The following is a 15012-nucleotide window of genomic DNA, read 5'->3' as shown; positions in this document are numbered from 1 at the left end:
TTCGGGTGTTACCATTTAGTGGTCAATTGTACGGAATATGTACCGTACTGTACAATCTACTAATACAAGTTTCAATCAATCAAAAAAAAAAACCCGTCAAAGTAGGTAGAGACCAAATAATAGGGTTACATTACGACTATAAACACATTTCTGGCCACTCCATGCGGTCCAGATTTGATCAATTTTGATTGAATACACTCAAACAATTCATAAAAGCACCAGAATATACATTGAGGCTTTTTTTTAAATCCAATGTTAACCGTTACAGCCCTAATTATGATTTACTTTTATAACTATTTTGAATTAATTTCTTCATTTTCATATTTGAGCTTGTATTTTTCAGATTCAAATATTTTTGCAGTCTGAATTTGAAAAAGATTTGAATTAGAAATTAAAAGAACTAAACCTGATTTTAAAAAATGAAACCGAATCTGAAAAAACAGCTTAAATATCAAAAAATTACAAATTAATTTCTTTTTTTTTTTTTAAATAATTACCAGATTATTATTGTATTCAACCTGAAAAAAAATATTTTGAATATCCATCCAGCCATCCATTTTCTACCGTTTTTCCCTTACAGGTTCACAGGGTGTATACTGATGTATTTTTCAACATTCTGAACATTAAAACTTGATTTTTCCTTTTCGTTTCAAAGTTAATTTGTTGAAGTACAAAGCATTCAGGCCCATGTTTAGCCCCATACAGGTGCTACATTGTGACACTGACAAGCAAACTGCGTTCACAGCGGAAATAAACATGACCTACTTGTCAGTCAGGTTTTCCTTTGTCAGCCAATATGACGCACACGTAAGGGATGATAAGAAGTCCAAGTACAAACATTTTTTTTATTTTGTACTACACGCAGACAGCAAGATGCCCCAAGCATTTTAGACAGGTGGATGAAAATGTGGCTTTGCAGATTTCCTAATAAAAATGTGTGGAGGTTTTTTTCTACTGCCAAGTAACTGTACATAGTTATTTTCAATACAATAGAATTAAGACCACCTGAATACATAAAATAAAATAGTCATTTGGCACAGAACTCTGATAAAAATCTACTCTAGTACAAATATTTTATTTATCTTCGACTTCGAGCATTTATACATTTTCTTCAAAAGTGCAGATCACCTGTCAATAAATGCATATGTTGGTCAGTTTGACAAAAAGCAGCAAATTGGTAAAAATCCCTAAGAATGAGGTGATTATCACAAAGACTTCAGATAACATCAAGAGTAAACACGGTGACGGTTTACAGATAGCGCATACCTTTACAAAGCAAATAAAGTGACATTAACTGTGACACCTGGGAGTGGTTACGCCACATCCAACACAGGAACATGATAAATAGTTCAGGAACTCGCATAGTTTCCTGCTTTCAATGTCATTGTATACATGTTTTTCTTACAGAACAGGGAAAGTGCCATACATCAACAACGTACATTTTAGAAAACTCAAAATTTATAAGTCTTAAGATATTAGATTCAACAAAACATTGACATGCGTTATTAGTACATGGGTTCTGTAGGCTACCAGGGTTCCAGTATTTGAGCCATACACTGTTTTACATTAAACCTTCCAATTCACTTCTCGTAATACAAGCAAATCTAATCACCGCATTCAAAAAGTTTTGGAAAAATGTTTTATAAGAACAAAATGTAAACTGCAAACACATGCAAACTGTCCTTATATGTTAGCAGGCAGCTTTAAATAATTTATAAAGCATAAAAAAAATCTTAGAATTTGACTATAAAGGAGTCATAATGGCATATTTTGGTTCACAGTGCAATCATAGCTGTACAAACAAAGCAAGACATAACACGGAAAAACAGCTAAAATTTTCATCTGCTACCAAATTTTCCTGAGTCTTTGCAGTTATATTATTAGAAAGTGGAATAAAGAAATGGGTGCAAAGAGCATGAACACTTTGCTTTCACTGTGTTGTACTCATTCTGACAATAAGGCAACAGTATGATCTGCATAGTCATGCAATAAGCATCCATCTACAGAGTAGAACAACGTCAACACGGGCCAAAAAGTATGTCAGTTATAACGATCACATCCGCTCATCGTCTTCTGATTCCACCCTACAGTGTATTCAGCGTCAAGAAAACAACATCTGGTTACAACTGAAAGAAAGAAAAACTTCCATTAATTCAACTCAAACCAAAACAATTAATAAAGTAAAAACCTACATGCTGTTCCAGTTTTTGGTATTCTGTGGATTTTGGACGACGAGCAGATCTTGATTGCTTTCCCTCCAAAACAAAAGCAATTATCTGGATAAAAAACAACAGAGGCACTGGATTAAATGTGATGAGGTACAGTTGTATTTAACAGTTACTACTAATTACTTGTCAAATAGTGAAATATATAAACCTGCGCCACAAAATTATGTATTTAGAATTTCTGTCTTCTGCTAACAATATTTCATTGTGCGGACAGGAAAAACAAATATACATCAAGTCACTGGATACTTCATATTCATCAGTACAGCAGCACTGGAGACGTCGGACAATATTTGTCTTTAGCAATCGGCTGAGGATATTTACCTTAGGAGGGGGCGTGTCTTCCCAGAACACTGGCTCGAAATTGAGAGCAAGTAGCATTGAAAGCATTGTCTATCGACAGTGCAAAGCCGCTTGTAAGACACTAATCCTCACCACCATAACGCAAAACAAACTAAGTGTCTTCCATGTACATTATCACTGGAGAACTAGAGGGAAAGGAATGGCTAAGCATGCTTTACGCACACGCACACACACACACACAGACAGAGCAGGACAACACAAGAAGCTAACCACAAAAACTTCAATGAGGTGATCGATCCAGATGGCGATACTATCAATACCTAGTATAGTATCAGTATTTAAATGACACTAAAGTGATTAAATCAATATGTTTCATTTTCGGGCCACATCAGGAGATAGTCCGAATCTGATTGGAATCTGATCTTTTCAAATGTGGCTAAAGTTTAAACGGAAATGCGACCTGTTTGAGACTTTAACGTTATCTTTGGGCAAGTTACGTCATTTGTCACTTTCCTTTTTGCAGTTCTCTTCTTCCTTATCTTGCAGTTGATTTCCATCTGCCTACTTCCTCTACACAACAGCCATGGCACAAACCCACTAACACGTTGATCTGTGGCGCCCATGTTTTCTCGTGTAGTAGTTACTTCCTCATTTAAGGAATTCTTTGTTCTGTCAAAATGAGCCGATTTGTCGAAAAAAGCTACCAGCAATGTCAATCAATTTACGCTGCTGACACATCAAACATTGATGCCTTAAGTTTCGAAACGTTGATTTAGATATCAAATAAAATATTTAATAACATAAACAATTACTTTTATCACCAGTGGCAAGCCAAATCTTCATCGACAAGAAGTATAGCTCATTTTGATAGATCAACTTCTGATTTACACTTTACTACGGTTTACACTCTCGAACTGCGCATGCAAGTGACGTCAAGACCACATTGGGACTTGTGTCGGTTTATACTAACTGGAGTCTGATAAAGATCACATTTTACTTGCAGTGTAAACATTCAGCTAGAAAAAAATCAGATTCCAAAAGAAAAAGTTAGATTTGGGACACTTTGGCCTGCAGTGTAAACATAGTCTTAAAGTATGTTATTGTGTTTACTTTAGCTAGTTGCTGTAAAACATTTACAGTTTTATAATTTATTGTCAAAGTGGAGTGGGACTCAAAATTGTATCGGATTTCAGGCCACAGGCCAAAAATCGGGACATCCCAAGTAGTTGCTGTTAAAAACTTAAGTGTGTTGCTGTATGGACTATGGTTCATGGACAACCAAAGTCTAAGTAGCATTGATTGGGTCTAAAAAGAATGAGCATGAATAATAATTTTCCAAAAACTCCTCATTCACCGCTATTGAAAAAAAATGTTTATCAAATTTTGCAGATGTGACCTTTGCAGCTGTGAGTGAGCCTGTGGAGGAAAACGCTAAATTAGAACCAAAGTTTCATAGACCTCGTACATACCTTCCGCTTGTTGTGGTAAGCGATGTAAAGCACTGCCACCAGCACTACTGCAGAGACCAGGTATGCGAAGAAATGGCTGCTTTCTGTCTCATCACTTACATCATAGTGGTCGTTCCCTATTCCTACATTCTTGGCTTCATCTCCTGGTTTTGTCTCAATGTCAGTTTTTTTTTCAGATTGTGACTCTTTGGCAGGATCGTTGTCTGAATTCTCCTTGTTTGGAAGTTTGTCTGCAGATTTTGTGACCTCGCCTTCTGATTGTGCCTCCTCTGCAGTCCCTTTTTCTGGTTTTTTATCTGAGGCAGGCCCAGGTTCTGAACTCCCCGGCTTGATGAGTTCAAAATTTTTTGCGTCCTCTGCAAGATCTGCTTTGGTTTCCTTGCTGAGGTCTTTTTCTGATGTGTTGTCTGCAGGCTTAGCTCCTGTTTCATCTGTTTTTTTTGCACCTTCCTCTTCAGGGTGTTCTCCTTTGCTGTCTATAGCCCCTGATATGTTGTTATTGTCAGCTGTTCCCATCTTCCCATCTCCCATGTCTTTATTCTTAGCTTCGTTGTTTTGGGAGTTTACAGGTTCTGCAGATGCTTTTTTCTGTGTCTGCGGCATCTTAGAAGTGTCCTTCACAGTAGTCGTATCTTGAAGTGTATTAGTAAGGACTTCATTGGGCTCATTCAGTTTGCCATTGTGGGTGTTTGTTTGACCTGACACATTTGCATTTAAAATGGGAGGTTCTTCTAAAGTTGTCCCTGCAAATGGATTCACATGTTTATTCCTTGCAAACTCCCAGAGATGATCATTGTTTTATAAATGGTTGCTTATTTACAGTCATGGTCAAAAGTTTACATACACTTGTGAAGGACATAATGTCATGGCTGTCTTGCGTTTCCAATAATTTCTACAACTCTTATTTTTTGTGATAGAGTGATTGGAGCACATACTTGTTTGTCACAAAAAACATTCAGGAAGTTTGGTTCTTTTATGAATTTATTATGGGGCTACTGAAAATGTGACCAAATCTGCTGGGTTAAAAGTATACATACAGCAACATACATTATCAATTTTGGTGTGTGGTGTGAATAATTGTGAGGAAAAAAATGAATGTATTCCATTTTGGAATAAGGCTGTAACGTAAAATGTGGGAAAAGTGAAGCACTGTTAATAATTTCCAGATGCACTGTATAATCTGCTCTTTTGTTTCCCTAAAACAGACCTACGTAAAAAATAATCCGTTGCGTATTTTAAACTGTCCCGCGAAACGTTTCCAAATTATTTTTCTTAAATATTTGTTTAGTTTCTTTCGCCACTTTTCTAGTTTCTTAAAAAAAGCCACCCTTTGCTCTGATTACTTTTTTTGCACACTCTTGGCATTCTCTCGATGAGCTTCAAGAGGTAGTCACCTGAAATGGTTTTCACTTCACAGGTGTGCTTAAGCTCATCGAGAGAATGCAAAGAGTGTGCAAAGCAGTAATCAGAGCAAAGGGTGGCTATTTTGAAGAAACTAGACTATAAAACATGTTTTCAGTTATTTAACCTTTTTTTTGTTAAGTACATAACCCAACATGTGTTCATTCATAGATTTGATGCCTTCAGTGACAATCTACAATGTAAATAGTCAAGATAATAAAGAAAACACATTGAATGAGGTGTGTCCAAACTTTTGGCCTGTACTGTATGTATGTATGTATGTATGTATGTATGTATGTATGTATGTATGTATGTATGTATGTATGTATGTATGTATTTATTTTTTTTAATTATAATTTTTTTTAATTTTTTTTTTTGTTTTTTTTGTTTGTTTGTTTGTTTTGTTTTATTTTACAGGAGTTCAATTCAGACCAAGACACAAATTAAAGGCTGAGTAAGTTTTTTGCAGTTTATGTGATGATCAATGGATTTGACGATTTAAATTTCATGAAATCCTGAATATGGGATTTTTATTTGTACGCTTGTTGTTAATTATTTCCTCATGCACTCAGTGTGTGAAGTCCATTTCTCAAAAATATAAAAAGTTCAATATTTTAAATAAAATGGAAATAGTCTAATGTATTTAGATGCACCTGTATTCTCCCCATTTAATCAGTCAAGTAAATATGTACGAACGTTTATGCTTTGTGTTATTAATAGGATACTTAGCCGGGCTAAAAGCGAAAGCTCTTTTTCCTATATCCATTAGTACTCAAAAAGTTATGTTTTTTTCTTTTCTTTATAAGTTAGTAGATGGCATGTCTTGAAATGTATGTTTTGTTAATGATACTATTGTGCTCAATAATAAATCAAACACCATTTATATTGCATGTGAAAAATAAGGTATCTAAAAACGTATTTATTTTTAACAATGTTGAATAGTTTCCCATATAATACAATGAGAATGTTATATTGATCAATTATTCTACCTTATTTCAATTATTGTGCAGAAATATTGGGAAATACATATCACAGCAACATAATGCCTTTATTTCTTTTACAGAAAAGAGCAATTCGTAATATTTTTTTAAGTAGGATATAGAGACCACAAAAATCCACTCTTCATTAGGTCAGGATTATTAAAACTAAAAGACATTGTAGAATTGCATACTGTATTAGTGATGTTCAAAGCTAGAAATAAAGTTCTTCCAAAGGACTTACTAAAGTTATTTGTGTTCACGTCTGAAGATGAGAATCACAAAAGGCCGTATGACTTTAAACATCCAAGAGCGCGAACACATTTGAAACAGATGTCTGTTGCTGGTGTGAAAGCGTGGAATTCTCTAAAGAAAGACTTAAAAAGTTGCAAGAATATATCAAACCTGCTCAGTGGCCTAGTGGTTAGAGTGTCCGCCCTGAGATCGGTAGGTCGTGAGTCATACCAAAAGACTATAAAAATGGGACCCATTACCTCCCTGCTTAACACTCAGCATCAAGGGTTGGAATTGGGGTTTAAATCACCAAAAATGATTGCCGGGCACGACCACCGCTGCTGCTCACTGCTCCCCTCACCTCCTAGGGGGTGATCAAGGGCATGGGTCAGATGTAGGGATGTCCGATAATGGCTTTTTGCTGATATCCGATATTGTCCAACTCTTTAATTACCGATACCGATATCAACCGATACCGATGTATACAGTCGTGGAATTAACACATAATTATGCCTAATTTGGACAACCAGGTATGGTGAAGATAAGGTCCTTTTTTATAATATGAATAAAATAAAATAAGATAAATAAATTAAAAACATTTTCTTGAATAAAAAAGAAAGTAAAACAACAGTTAAATAGAAACTGGTAATTAATGAAAATGAGTAAAATTAACTGTTAAAGGTTAGTACTATTAGTGGACCAGCAGCACGCACAACCATGTGTGCTTAAGGACTGTATCCCTTGCAAACTGTATTGATATATATTGATATATAATGTAGGAACCAGAATATTAATAACAGAAAGAAACAACCCTTTTGTGTGAATGAGTGTAAATGGGGGAGGGAGGTTTTTTGGGTTGGTGCACTAATTGTAAGTGTATCTTGTGGTTTTTATGTTGATTTAATAAAAAAAATAAAGAAAATAAAAACGATACCGATAATTAAAAAAACGACACCAATAATTTCCGACATTACATTGTTAAGCATTTATTGGCCGATATTATCGGCAGGCCGATATAATCGGACATCTCTATAGTCAGATGCAGAGAATAATTTTGGGTACTTTAACTTAAACTGATTTATGATTTTGATTGGATGTGTCATTGTGAAAATGTTTAAACGAAAATTAAAAAGTATGTTGGAGTTCGGGAACAGTGATAAAGTCATCTAAAATAATTTGTGTTAAAAAAGGGGGCAGATAAATATAAGAATACTAGTCTTCCATCTGCTCCTTTCTGATCATGGAAATGTATAAGAAACAAAAAAACAACGGAAGTGTGAACTGTACGTGGCTTTTATATATGCATTTTCATGAAAGGAATAAAAAGAAATGATGATGATGATGAAACACCGTGATTATTTAAAAAATGTCGATACTTTTCAGTGATATTAGATTCGAAACAAGTAAAACTAAACAAGCCAACCATATAGGCGAGACTCGTTCACCCTCAAACGGACAGGTGGCGTTAACTAACCAACAGGGATTATCGATAAACGCTTTATAATAACTAACTAGCGAAATAAAAGAAGGTAAAACACGACTCACCTATGACCAAGTAGCAATACATCAGCATAAAGAAGAAAACAGACCTCATGGTGGTCGCGCAGGAAATAAATTAAAGCACTGCTTTTTTGTGCTCACGACAAAAAGGAGTGAGCAGATTTGACAGCGTCACAGCTTCTTTTTGCTTCCGTGTGCGCACTCAGCACCGGCTCTTTCTTCTGGCGAGGAATCTGAACGCGACACGGGAAAATGCTCGTTACTGCCACCTAGACTCTGGAGGTCAGTTAAAACAGTGTCTCGTACAAGCCGCTAGATGTCACCGCCGCCATTTTGGACGAGGAGAGCAAAAAAGAATACTATTTTGTTTCAGGAGTCCTCGAAAACTACCCGGTATCCACTTTTAATCAGGTTAGAGTTAGACGCTGGCTATTTCCAAGCAAGTTTACAGCAGTGTTGTTTGACGCTATTACTCCCCTTAACTCATAAATATAAGCATTGTTCTAGCATTGACTTAGCTTACAGTTTAGCGTGATTTAGAATGTTTGTGTATTTTGTGTCGTGTATATGTTTTAATATGCCGAAGACAATTTGCGCAGTTGTGGGATGTTCGAATAGTACATATAACCTCACAAGATGGAAACAAACAATGTGTGACATTCATGAGTGTTATTTTAAATATGGTGATCTCACCATGGTAGGCTGACCATATTCTGAAATCCCAAAAAGAGGACACATACCTGTATATGCGTGCCAAGGCGGGCAGCACGCCAAGGCCGGGACTAGGTGAAAATGTGCCAATGATACTCGAACTTGCTTTATAACTAATATATTTATTTAAATAAAGCATTTTTTCTCCTCTGTTGACAGCAGTGTTGGCGCTAGGAATTTTCAAAATGGGGTCCCACAGTACATTTTTGGGGTCCCACTTTTTTGTAAGAGTTTTTAATTTTTTTTTATAAACGTATGCATTATCCTGTTATATCTCACATTCTATATTGTGTTTTGGAAAAAGGTTGACATAAACGTTACTTAATTCATGATAAAAAAGAAAAAAAAAGAAAACAAATTTGTATACATATGTAAATGTATTCAGTTATAAACATTCATTCACATTCTTCTTTCCTTCATGGATCTGAACTTTACCACTGCTGGTAGTTTTTTCTATGTTTTTATTTAATAAGTTTTAGGTGTATTTATTTCAGTATAAAAGTGTAAAAAGTGTTTTGCTTCAGTCATGAAATGATGATAATGGTGTGCCAGGGCATACATACATTTTATATTTAACCTTTAAATCTCTGGAGTCTACATCAACTTCAGATTTCAAAATGTTTTAGTTTTTTTTATGTTGTTTTTTTTGTTTGTTTGTTTTCCGCCCTTTTTTGTCAAACAAAACTATGTTTTTAATGGCAAACACACAAAATATGCAAAATCTTCCACCAAAAATATTTTTCAAAGTGGAATATTTAATGTGAAGTAATCAGAACCTTGGATAGGTCAATAATTCATAATAACATTGATTTTGATTCAATATAATGTTTTGAGCAATGACAGTTTGAAAAAAAAAAAAAAACATCTTTGTTTTAATTAGTCAACATTGCAACTTTTTCTAAATTACATTTCCCCTTTAAGCTTTTTTATTTCACTTTTGTTATGTATTTGTTTATTTTAATAGTATTTTTAGAATGTGCCGTGGGCCTTTAAAACATAAGCTGTGGGCCGCAAATGGCCTCCGGGGCACACTTTTGACACCCCTGCTATAGATAATAAAAAATTAAATCTGATAAATCTATCGACAAAAAGCAGCGCATACGCGTTTATCATAACTCTCGCTCTCTCTGTCTCTGCCCCTCCCTCACGAATGCTGCTGCGCACACCTTCACAATATGTTTTGTTTTTAACCCCTTCTTAACCCTGAACGTACATTGAAAATACACGCAACCCTAACTCAAAATGCCGGACATTTGAGGCATTTAAGAAACTCCGCCCGGACAGCCCCGCAAAAGAGGACGTATGGTCAGTCTACCATATGGCATACTTGCCAACCTTGAGACCTCCGAATTCGGGAGATGGCGGGGTTAAGGGGGGAGGAGTATATTTATAGCTAGAATTCACTGAAATTCAAGTATTTATATATATATATATATATATATATATATATATATATATATATATATATATATATAAATATATATATAAATATAAATATATATATAAATAAAATATATACTTGAAATTCAGTGTTCATTTATTTACACATATACACACACATAACACTCCTCTACTCATTTTTGTATTTGAAAGTGCAATGCTTTGCAGCCTTTGATTGATTGAAACTTTTATTGGTAGATTGCACAGTACAGTACATATTCCGTACAATTGACCACTAAATGGTAACACCTGAATACGTTTTTCAACTTGTTTAAGTCGGGGTCCACGTAAATCAATTCATGGTAAGTAGCAGTAGCACAGCCTTTGAAGGAGCATAGGTATGGGCAGCATCTGTGAAATTTAATTTGCAGGAGAGGAGTGGGTTTAGGGTAGACTTGTCCATCCTCGTTCTATTCTCTGTCACTCGTCGTCGCCATGACTGTCTCTTCTTCGTTCTTCGGCTTCGTCTCCTTGTTGTGTGCGCAGTTGTGCACTCTCCACTGTCTTTTGCCAACAAAGTTTTTTGGTAGTCCGCGGTCTTTTCGTCGTTCACTTCTTGTTCAGTTTTCTTGGCTTTTACTCCCATTTCCCACGCAGCAAAAGCCCTGGAAGCAAGATATTTTTTTTATTTCCAGACGCCTTTAGTCCACAACAACGCGAATGGTCTTTCAATGAGTCAACACGCCATCGCATAAAATACTCAAAGTCGACATTTACTTCCAAATCAGCACCACTCAATAAAAAGGAAGCCATTTTCTGGGTTTGTTTATCCCTCCCGACCTTTGACCCTTCAAAAAAAGAGTCTCGCGAGAACGAGCTTGCTGAATCCTTGAACAGGTCCATTGCAGGTGTCTAATTCGACTTTATTATGTTGCACACTATTCACTTGTTCCATCTTTCCTTTGCACAGAAATCCACATCACATCAAGCTTTTTTCAGCCTTTTCTGGACCATAAAATGACTGATTAAGGATAATCAAGCACAGCAATAATGTAGACCTAAGCACTTGGAGAGGATGTTACATCAGGTAAGTTTGCCTGCTTTTGTTCGTGTTTCTTAACAGTAAAAGTTGGTTTGTGTACAAAAAGCTTACACAATGTAAATGTGCAATTTTATGTCTGGACTGTTCAGAGTCATGTATGGAGAGAGTAAAGCCAACTTGGTTTCAGGCAATCTCAAAAGGCACTCACAAGACTACAGGGCGCCATGATTGCTACTAACTTTAAGCTGATGCTATGTGTTTGCGACAGTTTCTCATTACTTTAGATGCCTTAACAACTTTGTTTTGTACCAAAGTCAACTACCAGATTGCAGGTGTCTAATTCGACTTCATGATGTTGCACACTATTCACTTGTTCCATCTTCCCTTTCCACAGAAATCCACCTCACATCAAGCTTTTTCCGCCTCTTCCGGACCATAAAATGACTGATTAAGGATAATCAAGCACAGCAATAATGTAGGCCAATGCACTTGGAGAGGATGTTACATCAGGTAAATTTGCCTGCTTTTGTTCCAAGATTAATGTCGGAATTGTTACACTTTCTCTATTCCAGTGTTTCTTAACAGTACAGGTTGGTTTGTTTACAAAAAGCTTACACAAGGTACATGTGTAATTTTTGTGTCTGGACTGTTCAGAGTCATGTATGGAGAGAGTAGTATTTACATTTTCCTGAGGGAACTCTCCTGAAGGAATCAATAAAGTACTATCTATTTATCTAGTAAAGCCAACTTGGTTTCAGGCGATCTCAATGATTGGTCAAAAGGCACTCACGTTACTACAGGGCGCCATGACTGCTACTAACTTTAAGCTGATGCAATGTGTTTGCGACAGTTTCTCATTACTTTAGATGCCTTAACAACTTTGTTTAGTACCAAAGTCAACTACCAGATTGCAGGTGCGTAATTCGACTTTATAATGTTGCACTCTATTCACTTGTTCCATCTTCCCTTTCCACAGAAATCCACCTCACATCAAGCTTTTTTCAGCCTTTTCCGGACCATAAAATGACTGATTAAGGATAATCAAGCACAGCAATAATGTAGACCTAAGCACTTGGAGAGGATGTTACATCAGGTAAGTTTGCCTCCTTTTGTTCCAAGGTTAATGTCTGAATTGTTACACCTTCTCTAGTCCAGTGTTTCTTAACAGTAAAAGTTTGTTTGTCTACAAAAAGCTTACACAAGGTAAATGTGTAATTTTATGTCTGGACTGTTTAGAGCAGTGTTTTTCAACCTTTTCTAAACAAAGGCACATTTTTTTCATTGAAAAAATCCCGTGGCAAACAAGTAGAAATCATTGAAAAATGAAAGTCAGCAGACAATATTGACAATTAAAAAGTCGTTCTCGCAATTGTTGGATATGAATTCAAACGATGACCAACCATGGATCACTATAGCTCTTGTCTCAAAGTAAGTGTACTGTCACGACCTGTCACATCATGCCGTGACTTATTTGGAGGTTGTTGGTGTTTTCCTGTGTGTCGTGTTTTAGTTCTTGTCTTGCGCTCCTTTTTTTGTTTGCTTTTCCTGTTTTGTTGGTATTTTCCTGTAGCAGCTTCATGTCTTCCTTGAACATTCCCCGCACCTGCTTTGTTTTCGCAATCAAGACGATTTAAGTTGTGCGGACGCTATCCTTCTTTGTGTGAACAGAACATTGTTGATCGTCATGTACGAATGTACTTTGTGGACGCCGTCTGCTCCACACGCTGTAAGTCTTTGCTGTCGTCCAGCATTCTATTTTTGTTTACTTTGCAGCCAGTTCAGTTTTAGTTTCGTTTTGCATAGACATCCCTAAGCTTCAATGCCTTTTCTTAGCGGCACTCGCCTTTTGTTCATTTTTGGTTTAAGTGTTAGATACCCTTTTACCTACACACTGCCTCCCGCATATTGTGATCACGACAAACCATGTTCATGACATCTACAAAGCAATTAGCTACCTGCTGCCACCTACTGATATGGAAGAATATTACAATGTTACTCTGCCGAGTTAAAGACAGCACAGACACTCAACAACGGCGTGGACCCCTAAAAATATATATTTTTCAGCTGTGGTTCATATGGGCCAGAGCGGAACTCAGTTGGAATACACTTTTCCACCACTTGTGGCAGTAATGGCAATATTAAACAAACAAAAAGGTCTGGAGCTAAAGTCACAGAGAGGTTTCTTAAGTGCAAAATGTATGAATAAAGTGGTAAAGCTGTATTTTCATTTGCAGTAAAAAAAAATGTTTAGTTTATTTAATAAACAAAAATAATTATTATCATTTTTATAATTAGTTATTAATACAGTTAGAATGTCTTTATTTTAGAATTGCGTAATTGTATGTAAAAAGAAATGTCAACAGTTGTTATGTGTGCCTTCTTTTTCAGTGTATTAGATAAGTACACATTTTTGTATTCAACCTGACCTAAGCCTTGATAATAATCTTTGGGAATAACACATGCTTGATATTATTTGTTAAACTCTAAGTAGGTTAGATATAATTATAGAATACAACTAAAATCAAGAGTAAGATGACTAATTCAGTGTTAATATTTGAGTGGGCATTGGGCCTCTCTGCAGTGGAAAAGTTGGCCCCGAGGTCAAAAAGGTTAAGAACCCCTGCTCTATTCTATTATTTCTATCTTATAATTTTTTGCTGAGGAATGAAGGAGTAGTTTACCGTTTATGTCCCTCAATGAAACTAAATTATATGAATAAAACAATTGCCATTACCAATTGAGTTAGGAAAAGTTCATGCTTGATTATAAATCATACATCTCACTTGTATAGTAGAAGATTGTGGTACCAAGTTGGTCAACTTTGAAAATCCAGCGCTACCAACTTGATGTGATTCTCAACTTGGCACTCAACAAACGGAACGCAGCATAAGAACACCGCAATATTGCTAGGAAGCATTTTTTATATGAAGGAATTAGGATTATTCTGAATTTACCAGTTAATGGAGTGTACAAATCGTGTGCTGAAAGATACAACCATTCCATCAGTTGGCATCCCAGTGAGAGCGAACATTGTAAGTCACTGTTCTTGTTTAATGTTCTTATTTGAAAGGTTTAGTAATAGTGCTACATGATAACGCTCCAAGGCTCTCTTGAAGTCTGCCATTAGTCAACGCAAACGCAGAAAGTGCTCTCTGTTGTTGTTGATGTTGATTTCAAATTAAATGAAATCAAATCAAGGTGTGCAGGAAAGAAATTACGTTAATGCTTAAAATGTCCAACATACTGTAAATATAACATGTTACCATGAATGTGCCTATTACTACATATACCAGGGGTCTGCAACCCGCGGCTATGGAGCCACATGTGGCTCTTCTGCCTCTTTGTTGTGGCTCCCTCCGATTTTTTTTAACCCTTGAGTGAGAAAATTAGCATTTTTTTTATAAGAGTTTAAAAATGTACGACTGTGAGGCCATAAATGCGCACAGGCTAAGTTCTGAGGCGCAAGGAAGGCAAGTAAAAGGGACTGGAAGCCTGCGTGTTTAAATCAGCTTCTCCAGTGTACAACCCTTGTGGTAAGCTAACCATGAAACTAGTTGAAAAGAGAAAAGGAACAAGAATTTAATTTTACATAGACAAATTGATTTTCCTGTAAAGTAAAAAAAAAAAAAAGATGAACATTTTTAAAAGTTTGTAATCTGTGTTACGTTGTGTGCCTACCAGGTATATACTATTTTTCCTTAGTGGATGAGGCTGTGAAATGTCTCTTTTTATAGTAAAGGTTGCAGACTCCTGACATATATTTACAGCAT

The 15012-nt window shown here is 36.0% G+C and overlaps 1 protein-coding gene and 1 long non-coding RNA gene across 3 annotated transcripts in view; one reads left to right on the top strand and one right to left on the bottom strand.

Moving 5' to 3' along the window:
- Window positions 1-825: 825 nt before the first annotated feature.
- tgoln2 (trans-golgi network protein 2) lies at window positions 826-8354 on the bottom strand. Its single transcript, XM_062051451.1, has 4 exons — window positions 8155-8354; window positions 3998-4740; window positions 2193-2276; window positions 826-2126 (listed from the first exon to the last, which is right to left on the bottom strand). The coding sequence occupies exons 1-4, from the start codon at window positions 8201-8203 to the stop codon at window positions 2121-2123; spliced, it is 882 nt and encodes a 293-aa protein (XP_061907435.1). The 5' UTR covers window positions 8204-8354; the 3' UTR covers window positions 826-2120.
- Window positions 8355-8424: 70 nt separating this feature from the next.
- The window catches only part of LOC133652563 (uncharacterized), a 105753-nt gene continuing 99165 nt past the window's right edge, over window positions 8425-15012 (top strand). For both annotated transcript variants that reach the window (XR_009826594.1, XR_009826593.1), the window contains exons 1-4: window positions 8425-8520; window positions 11171-11287; window positions 11637-11752; window positions 12219-12335. This is a non-coding gene — a long non-coding RNA (uncharacterized LOC133652563). The remainder of the gene's footprint in view (window positions 8521-11170; window positions 11288-11636; window positions 11753-12218; window positions 12336-15012) is intronic.

This window comes from Entelurus aequoreus, linkage group LG06 (assembly GCF_033978785.1).
Source record: "Entelurus aequoreus isolate RoL-2023_Sb linkage group LG06, RoL_Eaeq_v1.1, whole genome shotgun sequence".
In the NCBI taxonomy this organism is placed as follows: Eukaryota; Metazoa; Chordata; class Actinopteri; order Syngnathiformes; family Syngnathidae; genus Entelurus; species Entelurus aequoreus.
This window is presented reverse-complemented; position numbering and strand designations above follow the sequence as displayed.

Excerpts from the sequence above, each read along its gene's own strand:
- tgoln2 (XM_062051451.1), bottom strand. The coding sequence starts at position 8,203 with ATGAGGTCTGTTTTCTTCTTTATGCTGATGTATTGCTACTTGGTCATA. Across the intron at positions 4,741-8,154 it reads GTATTGCTACTTGGTCATAG|GGACAACTTTAGAAGAACCT; the intron begins GTGAGTCGTGTT and ends ATCCATTTGCAG. Across the intron at positions 2,277-3,997 it reads CTTACCACAACAAGCGGAAG|ATAATTGCTTTTGTTTTGGA; the intron begins GTATGTACGAGG and ends TTTTTTATCCAG.